The sequence below is a fragment of the Mustela nivalis genome, assembly GCF_964662115.1.
Source record: "Mustela nivalis genome assembly, chromosome: 18".
In the NCBI taxonomy this organism is placed as follows: domain Eukaryota; kingdom Metazoa; phylum Chordata; class Mammalia; order Carnivora; family Mustelidae; genus Mustela; species Mustela nivalis.
In genome coordinates this window covers 42,253,037-42,267,465 of record NC_139037.1, presented here as the reverse complement: position 1 = coordinate 42,267,465, position 14,429 = coordinate 42,253,037, and the positions used below count along the sequence as shown (strand labels likewise).

The following is a 14,429-nucleotide window of genomic DNA, read 5'->3' as shown; positions in this document are numbered from 1 at the left end:
TTTTCCTATTTAGTAGTCTTTGCCAGGTTTCTCTTTGCCTGTTCCTTAAATATGGAAAGTCCCAGAGGCTGTCTCATCACCTCAGTGGCCTCATTCCCCATCTCTGCTAACGTAGCCTTCTTTTCGGTCCCCGGTTCCAACCTCAGACCAGGGCCCTGAGGCCTCCTTGCCACCACCCCGTGGATGTCTTCTGGGCCCCCCACATTCACCCGTCCCCCACTGGCCTCAGCATATTCCCTAAATCTGTACCTTCTTCCTGGTTCTATATCAGGTAGCTCCCTCCCTTGGCCAGAGACCTGGGCCTCACCTTGTACATTTTCCTCCCCCACAGTCCTTCAGCCCCATAACCTGTCCATTCAGCTTCCTCTCTCACTTACCCCTTCCTCCTTTCCCCTAGCCCTACCCCTGTCCAGTCTTGTCCTTACCCACTTGGGTCCCTGCCTTGGCTTCCCCCACACCCCCAGCTTCAGTCTTCTCCTCTGGTCCACCTCTTCATGACAGCTAGAAAGAGCTTCCTAAAGCCCATTCCTGACCCTGTTCCTCTCCCCCCGCCCCCCGCATAGAATCCTCTATGGCTCCCCAGCACCATCAGGCCAAGGTCTGAATTCCTCAGCCTGGAGGTCCTGTACCCTGCTCACCCCTCCTGCCTTACCTCTACCACAGTACTCCCCAGTGTCTGGCATTTACTCAGTCCTTGCTTGTGCTGGGCCCTCTGCCTGCAACAGCTTTCCCTTTGCTCCTTGTCCAATTATCTCCTTCTGATGTCATGCTCAGATCTCATCTTTCCTCCAGGAAGCCTCCCTCACCACACCCTAGGTTGAGCCAGGCACGTTTCCTGGGCTCCCGCAATCTCCTAGGTCTCCCTCATCACCACATTTCTGCTCACTCTAAACTGTCACTGTCTGAGCAGGGCTTGGGGCCACCTGGTTCATGGCAGCGTAACCCAGGAGAGGGCACGCCCAGGGGGTACCCTCATGGAATTCTGTCAACTGAATGAATGGCCATCCTCAGCCTCATTCAGGAACCTCAGACAGAACGGGGTTGGCGGGGCGTCTCTCCCCAGAGGAGGCTTTCCCAACTCCAGACCCCTGCATGAACCCCCCCAGCCCCCACAGACAGAGACAAGGGCAAGGGCCTAGGCCCCAGCTTAGAAAAATAGGACTTTCTTGTTGTGCCCCGGTGCCCCCGACACCCTCCCCATCAGAGTTTTAAAAACCGTGAGCAATTTGGTGAGTCTGAGGCCAGGTCCCACCGGGTGCCTGGCTCCTCCCACCCTTGGGGCCAGAAGGGCCGTAGAGGTGGGCGTGAGGCTAGGGTCCCGTGGGTTCGTGGCTGGGCCTCCAGGGCTCACAGTCCAGCTGGACCACGGTGTGGGCCCTGGGCGCGGCGGGCTCAGGGGCGGGTGGGGCCGGTGTGGGGCCCAGGGCGCCGTTGGTCTGCGAACAAACGCTGCTGACGGGTGCAGGCGCCTTGGCCTTGCCGGGGGGCTGGCCTCCGTGCACCTTGTAGCGCATAAGCAGCACGAAGATGAAGACCAGTACCGAGGCCACGATGACTCCACCGAGGGCAATGATCATGGTGCCGCCCAGGAAGGGTGCGTGCGGGGACCCGCATGGCCGCAGCGCCGGCTCAGTGGAGAAGCGGGCGCAGCCCACCGGCCGCGTGGCGGTCAACCCCGTGGCGCTGTCCTCGTATACCGCCAGCACGCACAGATCGTAGGTGCGGCCCGACGCCAGGTCCGATAACAAGAAGGAGCGGCTGTCGGCAGGAATCATCCTGGAGAGGGATAGGCAGGTGGGGGTCAGGTCTCTGCTCTGGCTGCCCAGCACCCACCCTGCACTGTGCCGCAACCCCTCCTGTCTGGCTCATTCCCTCCAGCCCCCTGTTAGGCCAAGTTCCTTCCCATCACGACTCAAATTCCCTTCCGTCTAATACCCAGTCAGCCTCCTGACTGATAACCCACGGGTCCTCTTAGGTTCCTGGCGCTTGCCGCTCAAATCCCCGTTTAATCTCCCTCTAGCCATAGTGCCCAGATTCTCTCTGGGGACGCTGCCCACTGCTCCTCTGCTCTGTGGGTTCAGGGCAGCCTCACTGCCCAGCTTCCCTACGATGCAATTTTCTCTCCAATCCCAGCTCTCCGTCTCCCTCTAGACCCCTGCTCAACTTTGCAGGTTTCCCCAAATTCCCCTGGTCAGCCTCGCCTCCATCTGGGGCCTGATTTCCCTTTTCAAGCTGCCCCACGTTGCTCCAGCATCCAGCTAGAATTCTCTCATCTAACCACCCGATTGTCGCACACTGCTGATGCCCGCCTTCTAACCTGCCAATGAATGTCCCCTAGCCCCACTGCCTTCTTATCATTACTGTATGTATACCCTGCTTTCAGTGAGCCCTCTCTGTTCTCATGAAACTGACGTACTTCAGCCATCACAGCTTTCTTTTTCTCCCTGTTGCCTTATTTCTTCCAGCTCTGGCTCTCAATTCCCTTTTTATCTCTGTTGCCTGGTTTTTATCCTTACCTTTCCCATTTCCTTTTATCCCTAGCACCCAGTTCTACTTTCCTTCCTTTGGCAGCAGAGCACCCTGTTGGGGATTTAACTTGTTTTACAATCTGTCTTATTCCTAAACTGCTTTAATGAGGGAGTTACAGGTGATTGTCTCTGAAAGGGTGACTAAGAGAGCATTTGTCTCACCCCCTGCCAGGCAAGGTGGACAGGATTTGTGGGATTTCTAGGTGTGGGCCCTCCATGGAGCCAACTCCCCCACCCGCCTCCAGGCAGTAAGGCCATCCAATAGAGGGAACAGAATAAGCTCGCTAGATTTCCAGGGCTGTAAAGGAAATCAGATGATGACCTCTTGAGATGTGGGCCTCTGGGAAAGAAAGGGGACCCAGGTCCTGGGTTTATAACATGCACACCCCAGGCATTGGGAGGCTGGCTCTTTGCAGCCAGGCCTTAGGGACTGCACCCTTTGCCCAGCCTGGCAGTGAGAAGAGGAAACCACCCACAGCCAGCCATGCAAGGGTAGCAGGGTGAGAAGTGCCAGCAGCAACTGGGTTAGAGCGACCATTCCTGACCACATGGGGCCGGCCACAGCAGATGTTCCAAATGCTCCCCAGCTCCGGGGCAGGAGATGTCCTGATCCTCCTACGCATAAGCCCCCGAGTTTCTTCTATTGCTTGCCACAATTCCATGGAGAAGGGAGTCCCCAACACTGGGCAAATTGAACGTGCCCTTTCACCTAGCAGGTGGAGTATGATCTAGGTTGAATTTGATTTAGAAAATAAAAAATGGAGATGTCACTGTATTGGAACTCTAACATCTGGAGCAGTTCATACTGCACAGACCCAAACCCTGATCTCTGTTCTGCTGCCTCCCTCATTTTGTTTTCCACAAGAACTCTGTACTTTCTTATTTGATCTCCTTTTCTTCTTACAACTTGGCTTCTATCTAATCCTGTCCTCTGGAAGCACCCAGTTCCTCTTTACCTTTTTATGCAATTTGTTTGTACCTCTCCAACCTTGTCCCCCTCCCCACAATTAACTTTCTATTCTTCTGACCTGATTACTTTTTACTCTTGCTGCCTGATTTCTTTTTTGTATCTGTTACCATTGACTTTTGCTGCCTTGTTTCTTTTTATCTTTTTATCTGCCTTGTTTCTTTTTATGCCAGATTTCTTTTACCGTCTCTGCCTAATTTCTTTCACTTCGCTGTCTGATTTCCTTTGTAATCATTTCAGCCTCATTTCTCAGCTGCGTTGCAGCCTGGGGTGTCAACAGATGTATCTCCAACCCTCCCCCCACCTCCTTCTGCCACCCACGCTGCCCACTGCCGGGCTGTGCACCTGTAGACGAGGATGTCGTCGGCTGAGCTGTTGTACTGGATCTGGTACATGCGGATGCCTGGGATGGGCCGCTGGTCCGGCCACTGGACAAGAGCAGCTGTGGCCCCATGCTCAGTCACCTGGACCCCGCGGTCGGTAGGGGGCCCAGGGTCAGCTGCCTTGGCAGAGGCAGAGGCGGCAGAGGGCGGGGTGAGGGCATCAGGATCCCCGTCCCGCGGGGGGTCACAGCTGGTGCTGTTGGCTAGCTGGGGAGGTGGTGGGGGACCCACAGTCAGCTCAACAGCGGCAGTGGCCTCACCGGCTGCATTAGCTGCAATGCAAGTGAAAATACCCCCGTCGCCCGGCTCGGTGACCAGTAGCTCCAATGTCCCATTAGGGAAGGCACGGGCACGGCTCGAGTTGCCCACCAGCCGGCCCTGGGGTGATACCCAGCGCACTCGGGGCTCGGGGTCCCCCACTGCCCGGCAGCGCAGAGCAGCTGGTCGGCCTGCAGGCACCGCCAGGGGTGGTGAGCGGTGAGTCACCACGGGGGGCTCACACACGAATTCCTCCTCACCCACAGCCCAGAAGTAGCGGCCACCCAGCGCAGGTGGGGAGGCGCAGGCCTCCAGGTCGTCCTCCCGGGCCAGGCGCCGCAGCCACACCAGCTCGCAGTTGCAGTGCAGGGGGTTTCCGCCGAAGGCCAGCACCAGGGCGGAGGCGGGGGAGCCGCGGGGCCTGGCCAGCAGCGGCAGGCGGGAGAAGAGCGGGTCGGGTGGGATGGTGGTCAGGCGATTGGAGGTCATGTCTAGCCGTGCCAGCTTGTGCAGGCGGGAGAAGGCGCCGGCGGGCACAGACGCCAGCAGATTGTGGTCGAGGCCCAATGTGTTGACGTTGCCCAGGCGACCCAAGGCCTCCCAGGGCAGCTGCTCCAGGTTGTTGTAGGAGAGGTCCAGGTCCTCCAGCGTCTCGGCGCAGTCGTCCAGGGCACCGGCCGCCAGGGCCGCCAGCTGGTTGTTGCTGAGGATGAGATGGCGCAAATTGACCAGGCCGCGCAGCTGACCCTCGCCCAGCGAGGTCAGCCGGTTTCCGTCCAGGTGCAGGGCCCGCAGGGCACGCAGGTCCGCGAAGGCACCCACGGCCACGTGGCGGATGGTGTTCCGCGACAAGCTCAGATGCAGCAGGCCGGTCATGTTGGCCAGGTCGCGGCGGCGCACGGCCGCAATGAAGTTGTCCGCCAGGCGCAGCTCGGCGGCCCGGCGGTCCAGCGAGGGGGGCACGAACAGAAGGCCTGCCCCCGGGCACAGCACGCTGAGGGGCAAGGACTGCGTCTGGCAGCGGCAGCGGCGGGGACACGGGCTGGGTGTGGCTGGCTGCGATGGAGACGAGGCAGGGGCCAGCGGCAGCAGGCAGAGGAGCAGTGGGAGGACGGCCATTGCGGGCAGGGGTGGCCTACAGGGGAGAAGGGAGGCATTAGGGCAGACTGAGGCCAGAAGAGGGGTGCCAGAAGCCATTGGGATGGTTCAAGACCCTAGAGAAGGTCACAGTGGGCTGGAAACCAAACAGTTGGGTCAAAGAGTGTCAGGCAGAGGAGCAGGAGTGGTCAGACCCATCAAAAGCCAAAGGAGATGGTCCAAGACTCAGAGGGACATGTCATGGAGGGTCAGAGGGAGCAGACACGAACAAAGACAGTCAGAGGAAGGGGAGGTAATTAGAGATGGTCAGAGACAGAGAATGAGACGGTTGATCAGAGTGGATAGAAGGGAAGCCAGAGGGCTTGAAACATGGTCAAAGACATGGTCAAAGACAGCCAGAGAGAAGAGGTGGTCAAGGTGGTGGGAATGACTAGAAGTAGTCAAACATGACCAGAGAAGGGAGGTGGTTAGAGATGGCCAGGAGAACAGAGGTGGACAAAGGAGGGGACATGGTCAGGGTGCTCCAAGAGATCTAAGAGACATAGTCAAGAAGATGGTCAGAAATGGTCAAGAGCCAGAGAGGCAGTCAGATAGAGGAGGAATGGGCAGACATGTCAGAGACAGCTGGAGATGAGGGTAGCTGTTAGGATGGTGGGTGTGAGGAGAGGCGATCAGAGAGAGGAAAGGCAGACAGAGATACTAGAGATGATGAGAGAACTCCAGTGCTCTAGAGAGAGGAGAGGGGGTCAGTAAGGGTCGCAGAGTGGCTGTTGGGACAGGCGGTGGGAGAAGGGCGAGAGCAATGGCAAAGGATGGTCAGAGACAGGCCAGGGCTCAGAGTCAGGGATGGGCAAGAGCAAGAGAGCAAGTGAAAGATGATCAGAGAGAGGCATGGTGGACAGAGATGCCAAAGATGGTCAGTGAGTGAAGAAGCAGACAGGTGGCCTGAGACAGCAGCGGTGGATGGAAGTGTTGAAGATGAACAGTGAGGAGTGGGGAACACGGCTGGTCAGTGAGAGGAGCACTGGCCAGGACAGGCATGTGAAGATGGTCAGATGAGACAGATGGTGGGAAGAAATTGGAGAACAGAGTGCGAGATCAGAGACCTGGAGGTGCCATAAACTGGGGAAGAGAAGGTCAGAGAGGGCCAGTGCTGGTCAAATCAATATCCAGAGAGTGTATGAGGCCCAGCAGGAGATGGGGGCAAACCCTTGGAGGAGGGGGGATGGGATATCTGTTTCCTGGGGAAAACCCAAGGGTGCCCAGGGGGACCTAATCCTCACTTCCCTCTACCCTCAGCCACAAAGTTTCTCCCAAGTCCCTCCCCACCAGCAAGCCTTCCCCGCCCCCCCCGCCCCCTCCCCCGGCCCCCAGTAGCCTTACCTGAGCTGGAAGTCGCCCCAGGGAGCAGAGTCCTCAGGCTCCAAGGGGTCAGGAGTCAGGACTCTGGTGGGGGGACCTGGTCATGCCTTCTCTGTTCCCAAGGCCTCTGTAGAGGGACTGTGTTGTGTCTCAGCCCAGATCTGTGGCCATGGAGTCTCTAGACCTTGATACTTGGGGTCCTAGATCTTTAAATATATGGCCTCTAGGGACCAATTTTAGAGACCCAGGCTCCAGTTCTGGTTGGTCAGAGCCAGTGGCTCCTAGCTCTGGTCTTGGGATGCTAAACAGCCAAATGGAGACTTTAGGTCTGAGTCTCAAGCCCAGTCCTGGGATCCAATACTGGGGTGCCGGGTTCAGAACTGGGGTGCCAAATAAAGATTTGGAGGTCTCTAGCCCTCAATTTCAGCATTCGGGTTTTCAGCAAGGACTTCAGGCTCTAGCACTGGCTTAGGCCCCTTGGAATGCCAGAGTTCAGATCTTGGAATTTGAGGCCTAAATCTCAGGGTTTGGGTCCCAAATAGGGGGTTCCGGAGTATAGATATGGGAATTTGGTCCCAGATTTCAAGGTCCCAGGCACAGCATTCAGAGTTCAGTTTCAGATTTGGGGCTTTAGATGAGAAATCTTGAGGTTCAGTTTCCAAATTTGGAGGTCCATATTCCAAGTCTTGGGGTTCCAAGTCGATGTTGAGATTCCAGCCCCAGATAGTAGGTGTTCAGGCGCCAGGTCTTGGGGTCCCAGCCCCAGATCAAGGTTTCAGGCTCAGGTTTCCAGATCTCTGGATCCAATCTCGGGGTGCAGGCCACTGATGTCGGGGTGCTGGCCCTGGGTTTGGGGCGGCTTGGTCCCAGCTTGCTTCCCTGGCGGCGGGGACTGGCCCGGAGGGAGGGAAGCGAATGCGGTGGGGGGGTGGTGGCAAGGCAGCCCCTGGGGCCGGGGTGGGGCGAGGCCTGGGCGAGGACGGACGGACAGACGGGGACACGCGGGGTGGAGACACCGCAGCGCAGGTTTGGGCGCAGGGGGGAGGGGCCGCGCTCAGAGACCCCTCCCCCGCCGGGGCCGGGGCGGGGGCCGGGCGGGGGCCGGGCAGGCGGGCCGGGTCCGGGCGCTCCCGCGGCCTCCTCGCCGGGAACCCAGGGCCTCGCGCGCGCCCGCGCTTAAAGGCGCAGGCTCCGCGCGTGCCCGTGCTTAAAGGTGTAGGCAGCCCTCATCTTTCAAAGGCGCGCGTCCGGGCCCCATCTCCCATGGAGTCGCTCTAGCGTTGCTTGGGAGCGAGAAAAAAAATCCTTGGATACGGAGGGGCCCAGAGAGAGACCTAGAGACTGAGACAAAGAGACACACAGATTGAGAGAGAGACAAAAGATGGGCAGGTTTAGATCCAGAGACAGGAGTAGAATGAGAGAGGTAGAGAGGCAGATAGACACACGTATTCAAGGATGGAAATACACAGAGACAGTGGGAGAGCCGGAGAGAAAGAGACTAGGACAAGACAGAGATAGACAGAAACAGAGACACAGAAAAAGTCAAAGAGACAGAGACACGGGTGGGCTGGGGGGTGAGGGTGCAGAGGCTGAACAGGGTGTGTTTCCAGTTCTTATTCACAGCTTTGAATATCCCTTCCATCCCAGAGCCTCGGGCCCCCAACCCTGTCTCCTGCACCACCTCCCTGGGATGTCCTTCCTTAGGTGGGGTTTCCTTACTTGGACCCTGCCCAGCAACAGGCCTGATCTTTCAAACCAGAGAGGAGACTCTGCTCCTTCCTCCAAGCCTCCTTGCCCTGGCTGCAAGGGGTAAACTTGGCTTCCAGACCCTGTTACCCTCTGGAATTATAGTTAGACCTCAAAACGCACTGGATATAGATATCCCATGAAGAATGGACAAGATAGGAAATGGGACAGAGGCAGGGGGCTGGACAGGTTGACCCAGAGAAGTGTGTCCACTGCCTTCCCCTCTCCCTGACTCAGGTCCACTGCCCCTTAGAGGACTCTCCAAGAATTATACTAACAAATGACTCACCAGGAGTGGGGTCTGCCTGTCCTGGCCATTGTGAGAGGGTACTGAAAGTGGGGGGGGGGGGATTCCGCAGGTCTTCTGGCACATGGTATCGCAGGAAGAGGGATGTGAGTGGTAGTCTGCAAGCCTGCCCTGAGAACTTAGTGATAACAACACAGGGGGCCTGATCTTTGGATCCCCTGCTCTGAAGGGAACATAGTCTTGGCCTTTGGTCATGGCCCTAACCCTGGGGGAACCTGAATGGTCACATACCATCCTCAGGAATGCCACCCCCCACCCCAAGTAGAGGAGTAAAGCCCCCTTGTTGGGGATAGGGACATGTATGCACATTGCCTTGCATCCCTAGCTCTGCTGAAGGTTTCAGAACAGACTTTTGGCTCCTTCCACTTATGTGTATTGAAAAATTGCAGCTAAAATTAACTCAGCTCTAGGGCCCGCCTTTCCGATCATTAGCAAAGTTCATCGGAGCTCCCCTCCAGCATAATGGACACCAGTTACTCAGACACTCAGAAAAAGGATGCAGAAGTCTCAGAGACACTACAGAAGTGTTGGAGGTGGGGAGATAGACAGAAATACCTGGAGACAGTCTAAGAGCAGATTTGACCCCAGGAAACGGGCAAGGGATTGGGAGGGAATGAGAGAGGGGAGGAAGAAAGTGAATAGACAGTGCGGACAAAGAGCAGATTACCCTTCTGGGCAACAGGGGCTCAGTTCAGCTGGGGAACATTAAGGAACCTTGTAGAACACATCAGAATTATGGTTCCTCCCCTTTCTCCCCCGCCTGCAAAATGTCTTCGCCCTACTCCTGCATTTATACCCTAGTCCTTATGCCTTTGGGTGATGGTCATCTCTTTGGTGGGAGGGAGTGGCACTGAGAGCCATCCGAGCTCTGAGGCAGAGATGCAGAAAGGGATACCTTACATGAACTAAACCAGTTGTCCTCACACTTTAGTTGTGTTGGGATCACCTTAACAATAGATCTCCAGGCCCCAGTCCCAAAGTTTCTGATCCAGTACTTCTAGGTGAGGCCCAAACATTTGCATTTCTAACAAGTTCCCAAGGGCTGCCAATGCTGTGGGTCTGGGGATCTCTGGGCACACTTTGAAAACCACTGGGCTAAACAAGAGCCATCTGCTTACTTGCAGGGAACTGTCCACTACAGCTGTGCTGAAAGCTGGTGGATTGAGGGGATTGAGGGGATTTAGCATTCTAAGTGTGTGCTAGAGAAACCAACATAATTAGAGACGCAAAGCAGGGCCCTGAAACAGAGAGGGTCAGAGGCAAAGATGCTAGTTCGATATTTACTGTAGGTATCTGGCTATGGTTTTGTGCTAAATGACACTGCAGCAGACGTGTGACCAAGGCAGTGTCAGATCCTGCTTTCACTGAGCTCAAATTTCAAAAGCAAAAAAGACACTCCTCCAGACAGCCCAGAGTGATCAGGACTGGGCTGGGAGAAACTTGGGCTGCACAGACTAGGACTGTAATGACAGAGACCCAGACCACAGTGGCCAGAGGGGTGTGATAGGAGACACACAGGGGAAAATAATTAAGGGCTTTGATGGCAAACCACAGGCCAGAGTGGTCAGGGCTCTGACAGAGGAAGCAGAGGGGATCCCAGAGGCAGAGTCTAACCTTTTAGGCTCTCCCAACCCCTGCTGAGACCTGAAGGATGAATACCAACAAAGCAGGTAGGCAAAGGGGCCCTCTGCATTGTTTGTCCTCATGCTATAGGACGTGCAGTCTGGGGGGTCTCTGCAGTACCTGGATAGTCCCGTGCATGTGTCTGTATGTGCTGTAATCCTTCATCAGATCCTGCAAGGGGATCCTGGTGGGATGGTCTTTGGGGTGCTCTGCTTAATTGCCGCATTTACTTAATTACAACATCTGGAGAAGGGGACAAAAGGAGCAGAAAAAGCCCCAGCAGGAAGAATGAGGTTAAACTGCCTGAGAGCTGAAGGGGTCTTGGGGGGAAGGGGACTGCTCATATACACACACAGAATCTGCCTAAACATACAAATACACATGGCAGACACATCCATATTCCTAAATGCACGTCACGTACTCAGAGGCTCACCAAACACAGACACAGCAGGCACATGGAACGCATGTACACCTGGTTTCATGTTCAAAAACAGGGGACATACACAAGTGCACATTTAGTCACACACCTCCAATACACACACGCACAGACCCATACTCAGACATGTGAGAAAGCATACGTGCAGAAACATACTCTGCTCACATTCTTTCTTGCATGCTTGGTGAGCTACATTCTCACACATGTACACGAGAAAAATATTCAGAAAGCCTATCAAACACCTACAAGGGATGGGCACACACACACGTGCATGCACACATGCGTGCACATGGACATTCAAATCAATGATGTCACTCTGTCAGAAAGAGTTTATAAATAAATTCAGGCCCCTTTCAAATTGGGGGTTGTTTGAGCAGTGATGCATAGAGGTGGGGTCTCTTTATCCTCAACTAATACCCACCAACCCAAGTCCAGCCTCCGGTGTTCACTGGAATTAGCTCAGCTTTGTAATTAGCACACGAATCAGTACTGGGGACTAGGAACTCACTTTATTATTTTTTAAAGATTTTATTTATTTATTTGACACAGAGAGAGAGAGAGGGCATAAGCAGGGGAAACAGAGAAGGAGAAGCATGCTCTCCACTGAGCAGGGATCCCGATGTGGGGCTCAGTCCTAGAACCCTGGGATCAAGACCAAAGCCGAAGGCAGATGCTTAACTGACTGAGCCAGACAGGCACACCCAGGACCCTACTTTAAAAATTAGGTCTGGGAGTGCCTAGGTGGCTCAGTGGGTTAAGCCTCTGCCTTTGGCTCAGGTCATGAACCCAGGGTCCTGGGATCGAGCCCCGCATCAGGCTCTCTGTTCAGCAGCGATCCTGCTTCCCCTTCTCTCTCTCTGCCTACTTGTGATCTCTGTCAAATAAATAAATAAAATCCTTTTTAAAAAAATTTTTTAATAGATAAAATCTTAAAAAAAAATTAGGTCTGAAGGTGCATTCCCATACGGATGGGTCAAAAGAGACAGGCAGGAAGATGTGTATATCCTCCCCACCCTCCCAAACATATACCTAGCCACCCTAAATCAGACTGATGGGTTTCTGGCAAGCATGGACTTTTTTTCAGGGCAACCACAAGATCCTGTGTATGAGGCTCTGCTTAATGATGTTCAAAGACCTAACTCAATGCTTGAGGTCTGCTTTAATGACTTCCAACTGTCAGCCTGGAAGAGAACTTCCATAAGTACATGGGAGAAAGTTTACATTTGTGCAAAGAATGGAGGGGAATATACTGGTAATTTTTTTTTTTTTTAAGTTGAACACATTCTTTTTTTTTTTCTTTCAGATTTATTTATTTCATAGACAGAGATCACAAGTAGGCAGAGAGGCAGGCACAGAGAGAAGAGGAAGCAGGTTCTCTGCCAAGCAGAGAACCTGATATGGGCCTCAATCCCAGGACCCTGGGATCATGACCTGAGCCGAAGGCAGAGGCTTTAACCCACTGAGCCATCCAGGCACCCCATATACTGGTAACTTTTAATTAGTAAACATAAAGCCTTTGGGCCACTGTATGAAACTGCTATATGAAAGCCTGGACACCACAACTGGGGATTAGAGGTTCATGTCGCAGAATGACAGGTGGCTGTCCAAGGTTTACTGTTATCAGGGGACTAGAGAGGAAGGGTCAGAGTATCCGTGCGTTCAATGTCAGCTACTGTAACAAAGAACCCTCTTGATTTCAGTGACTTCATACAATAGTTGATTTCTTGCCACAGGTGTCCTGCTTGGTTGGCAGCTGTCCTCCATCTGGTGACTCACACAGCAGACTTGTTAATCTTCTCCCTCCATTTTTTCCTGGGGCTCAGAATTATCTGCTTCCACCTGGCAAATGGGAGGAGACAGGGTGGAGAAGGTTCACCATCTTAAAAAACTGGCCCCAGAAAAAAACTTCAATAAACCTCCCTTCTGTCCATATTTTACTGGAAAGAACTAGTCACATGGCCATCCCGGATGCAAGGAGGGACTAGGAATTTCTTCCCAGGCTGGGTAGCCTCCTCCCAGTCACGATTATGCCGAGTGTATGGGTTATAATGGACCCAACATCAACCATCACCAGATATACAAGCTCAGGGCAGGCAGCCAGAACAGGCAGTGGGATCTCCTTCCACCGGCTACACCAAATCTCACTCCAGGGACACGTCTCGGCCCCACCCTGACCACCCACCCACCCACCTATACTGGGCCTTTGCCTTTGGGCTGGGTGACCACAAATTTTACTTCTTTGAGGGCAAAGTGAATCTGGCTTGACTTGATAAATGTTTAGGTCGATGCAGAAAGAGGATGGTGAGTGCCCCATCCCCAAGCACTCTCTCTCCAAGCATTTATTGAGCCCTTGCTGTGTGCCAGACCTGATGCAGGGAACGTACCTGTGAATCAGATATGGTCCAGGCTTTGGTGTTTTGTCTCCTCATAAGGCAGAAAGAGAATAGGTAATTTCTGAACTGTGTTTGGCGCTGTGATATTCCATTACGAACAAGATGGAGGAGAGGAGAGGAACAAGGACATCCCCAAGTCTACCTGCCAGTGCATGATGGTGGGGTTGGGGGTGGAGGTTCAGTGAAGGGATGAGGACAACATTTAAGGAGGAGGTCACCTGGCCCAGAGGGGGTGGGGCTTTCTAGGTGTGAATATAATCCCAGTATGCACAGATCTGTGTGCTAATCTGAAACTAATGATTCCAGCTTCTAACACAAATGGCTGTTGATTCAAGTGCTAATCAGAAATCTGAGCTCTGTGAATAGATACTGTGCTGATTCATGTGCTAATTATAAATTTATGCTGATTGTAAACTGTCCTGGAGCAAGGCTAAATCACAAATTTGGGCAGAAACTCATAATCCCCAACTCAGAGATCCACATGCAAATGGCCATTTTGAGTTGATTCATGTCCTAATTACAATCTCGGGCTAATTTAACAGAGCGATCAGAGGGTGTTACGGTCTTAGTGAAGAAAAGCACCCACTGGGAAGACTGATAGCCTAAGTTCATACCCCAGCTCTGCCACTGACCAGTTGAACTGACTTTGGGCAAGTTATTCCCTTCTTCGAGCTTCAATTTCATTCTCGCAAGTACCTCAAATGGCTTGTTGGGAGGATTAAATGAGATAATTCATGTACAAAGCTGGAAGCAGTGGTTCACATGTAAGTACTTGCTCTATGAGTACTAGCTGTAATGATAACAATAATATACAGCCAACAGTTCTGTCATTTCTCTCTCTCTTTTAAAGATTTTATTTATTGGGGCGCCTGGGTGGTTCAGTGGGTTAAGATGCTGCCTTCGGCTCTCTCTCTGTCAAATAAATAAATAAAATCTTAAAAAAAAAGATTTCATTTATTTATTTGACAGAGAGAGAGAGTAGACAGAGTGGCAGGCAGAGAGATAAGGGGAAGCAGGCTCCCTGCTGAGCAGAGAGCCCGATGAGGCTCTCCCAGGACCCTGAGATCATGACCTGAGCAGAAGGTAGAGGCTTAACCCACTGAGCCACCCACGCCCCGTTCTGTCCTCATTTCATTTAATCTTCATAGTGGGCCCTACCTCCAACTTATTCACGACTACCATTCTTCCTTGGGCCAGTGGCGGGGCCCCTTCCCTCTGGACTGACCTCCTCAGAGGTTTCCAGGGCAACCCTCAGCGTTCCACGTCCCGGCCGCTTCTGCTCCTCTCAGAACTATTCCCTGGTTTAGACATAACCGCTCATCTGCCAC

General features: G+C 53.7%; 1 protein-coding gene and 1 long non-coding RNA gene across 2 annotated transcripts; both read right to left on the bottom strand.

Annotated features, from left to right (window-relative positions):
- Positions 1-1,147: 1,147 nt before the first annotated feature.
- On the bottom strand, positions 1,148-7,707 carry LRFN3 (leucine rich repeat and fibronectin type III domain containing 3). Its single transcript, XM_082708793.1, has 3 exons — positions 6,618-7,707; positions 3,841-5,271; positions 1,148-1,776 (listed from the first exon to the last, which is right to left on the bottom strand). Exons 2-3 carry the CDS (start codon positions 5,253-5,255, stop codon positions 1,311-1,313), a joined length of 1,881 nt encoding a protein of 626 aa, XP_082564919.1. The 5' UTR covers positions 5,256-5,271; positions 6,618-7,707; the 3' UTR covers positions 1,148-1,310.
- Positions 7,708-11,964: 4,257 nt separating this feature from the next.
- Positions 11,965-14,424, bottom strand: LOC309852378. Its single transcript, XR_014305191.1, has 3 exons — positions 14,327-14,424; positions 13,093-13,243; positions 11,965-12,547 (listed from the first exon to the last, which is right to left on the bottom strand). It is a non-coding gene; the product is annotated as an uncharacterized lncRNA (long non-coding RNA).
- Between the last annotated feature and the right edge of the window lie 5 nt (positions 14,425-14,429).

Coding starts and splice junctions, on each gene's coding strand:
- LRFN3 (XM_082708793.1), bottom strand. CDS start 5,255: ATGGCCGTCCTCCCACTGCTCCTCTGCCTGCTGCCGCTGGCCCCTGCC. Junction 1,777..3,840: donor GACGACATCCTCGTCTACAG/GTGCACAGCCCG, acceptor ATCCCTCTCCAG/GATGATTCCTGCCGACAGCC.